This window comes from Nematolebias whitei, chromosome 14 (genome assembly GCF_014905685.2).
Source record: "Nematolebias whitei isolate Nwh7 chromosome 14, NemWhi1, whole genome shotgun sequence".
NCBI lineage: Eukaryota > Metazoa > Chordata > Actinopteri > Cyprinodontiformes > Rivulidae > Nematolebias > Nematolebias whitei.
In genome coordinates, this window is record NC_056511.1 from 31,161,666 (window position 1) to 31,163,371 (window position 1,706).

Below are 1,706 nucleotides of genomic sequence, written 5' to 3' on the forward strand. Positions count from 1 at the left end.
ATTTATTCCACTAGGGTTTTATAACAAAAGGCAACAGCTTGTGAGCAACACATCTGAGCTCTGGTTTATATTGGCCTATCATCACAGGAGAAAAAATAATGTGAAAAATGTCAAAAGCGTGGGGATTAACGCAACATTGTCTCGAAAACACAGCTGTCCTGTCAATCCTATAATCCGTGTGTTCTTCGCAATGAATCAACAATAGATATATTTTTTATTGTTGCTGTCCAGCCTGTAGCGTAATCTATTGTAACTGTAAGACAGTTGGCGTCCACGTCCATTATAATTTGTAGAAAGCCTTGTTTTTGCTGAAGTTATGTCTGGAGACTCATCTGACAGCAGCGATGACTCTGATGGGAAAACCTACGAGAAGGCCTGCACTGTCAAACATGAAATCACCAATGGTAGGTTCAATTTATTACTTCCATCTAATGCAAACATATCAGGATAAGGTTTCTTTATTGTCATTCTCAACACATCTGGTTCATGTGGTGGAATGAAACTACACAGGGTCCCAGTTACATCCAACAAAAGTATAAATTGTAAAGAAAAACTGTAAGATCTAAGATATTAACTAAGAAATTAGCTAAACTAAGAATATGCTAAGCACTAATAGTGTACACCGTAATAATAGTAATAATAATAATAGTACACTAATAATTACCCTAACTAAGAAATTCGATAAACTAAGAATACACTAAGCACTAATAACAATACGCCGAACAACAGTAGCACGAACATGAATCTGCATGAGCAGATGAGTACGAATGAATGAATATGAATGAATGAATCTTGCCCTTCAGTTAAGTTTTTAAATTCAAGGATTCAAGGTTCTTTGTCATACACACCACATGTGGTGCATGTGGTGGAACGAAATTGAGATCACAGATCTCTTTTACAAGGGAGACCTGAAGGCAGCCTAACATGCATGTTTTCGGTCTGTTTGAGGAAACTGAAGTACCCGGCGAAAACCCACGTAAGCACGAGAAGAACATGCAAACTCCACACGGAAAGACCGTGGACACATGTCCAACTGGGAATTGAACCCAGGACCTCCTTGCTGTGAGGCAACAGTGCTAACCACTGAGACGTTGTACTGCCTTCACAGGGTCCAAGTTACATCAAACATAAGTATAAAATGTAAAAGAAAAACAGTAATAAGATCAAAGATATAAATTAAGAAACACGTTAAACTAAAAATGCACTAGTAGTATAAAAACAATATTCATTCATTCAACCTTTATTTAGACAGGTAAATCCCATTGAGCCTCGAGAACTCAATATGCCGAACAACAGCACAAATACATTCAATTAAATGAATACATTGTGAAATCGTTTGATTTTTGCCAACGTGCCTTGTACTAATTTTTAAATTTACCACACAGTTACAAATTGATAAATATTTTCGACAAGTTCAGGTCACTGAGTGAATGTGGGTCTAACCCACGATAAGAACAATCAAATCCTAAGGCCGACTATCCTGATGCATGCTCAATAATCCAGGTAGAGGAATCTAACAAAGTTAAGTCAGGTCCTCTGGACAGATTCTCTTATATCCTCAGGTTGACTGTTTTTGTTTCTTTAAATTCAGACTGGTCACAAAGCAGTTGTAGAAACTTCAGCTCAGTTGCTGCTCTGGCCATAAAATTATCAACTGTGTAGTTTTTTTATTTATTAAGAAGTCAGATAATATACAGTGTGTATAT

At 36.8% G+C, this 1,706-nt stretch overlaps 1 protein-coding gene across 1 annotated transcript in view; it reads left to right on the forward strand.

The window, feature by feature from the left end:
- Positions 1-265: 265 nt before the first annotated feature.
- Positions 266-1,706, forward strand: part of rps6ka4 (ribosomal protein S6 kinase, polypeptide 4) — a 16,267-nt gene continuing 14,826 nt past the window's right edge. Inside the window, exon 1 of the mRNA XM_037687456.1 lies at positions 266-404. Within this exon, the coding sequence (XP_037543384.1) occupies positions 317-404 (88 nt within the window). The 5' untranslated portion in view covers positions 266-316. The remainder of the gene's footprint in view (positions 405-1,706) is intronic.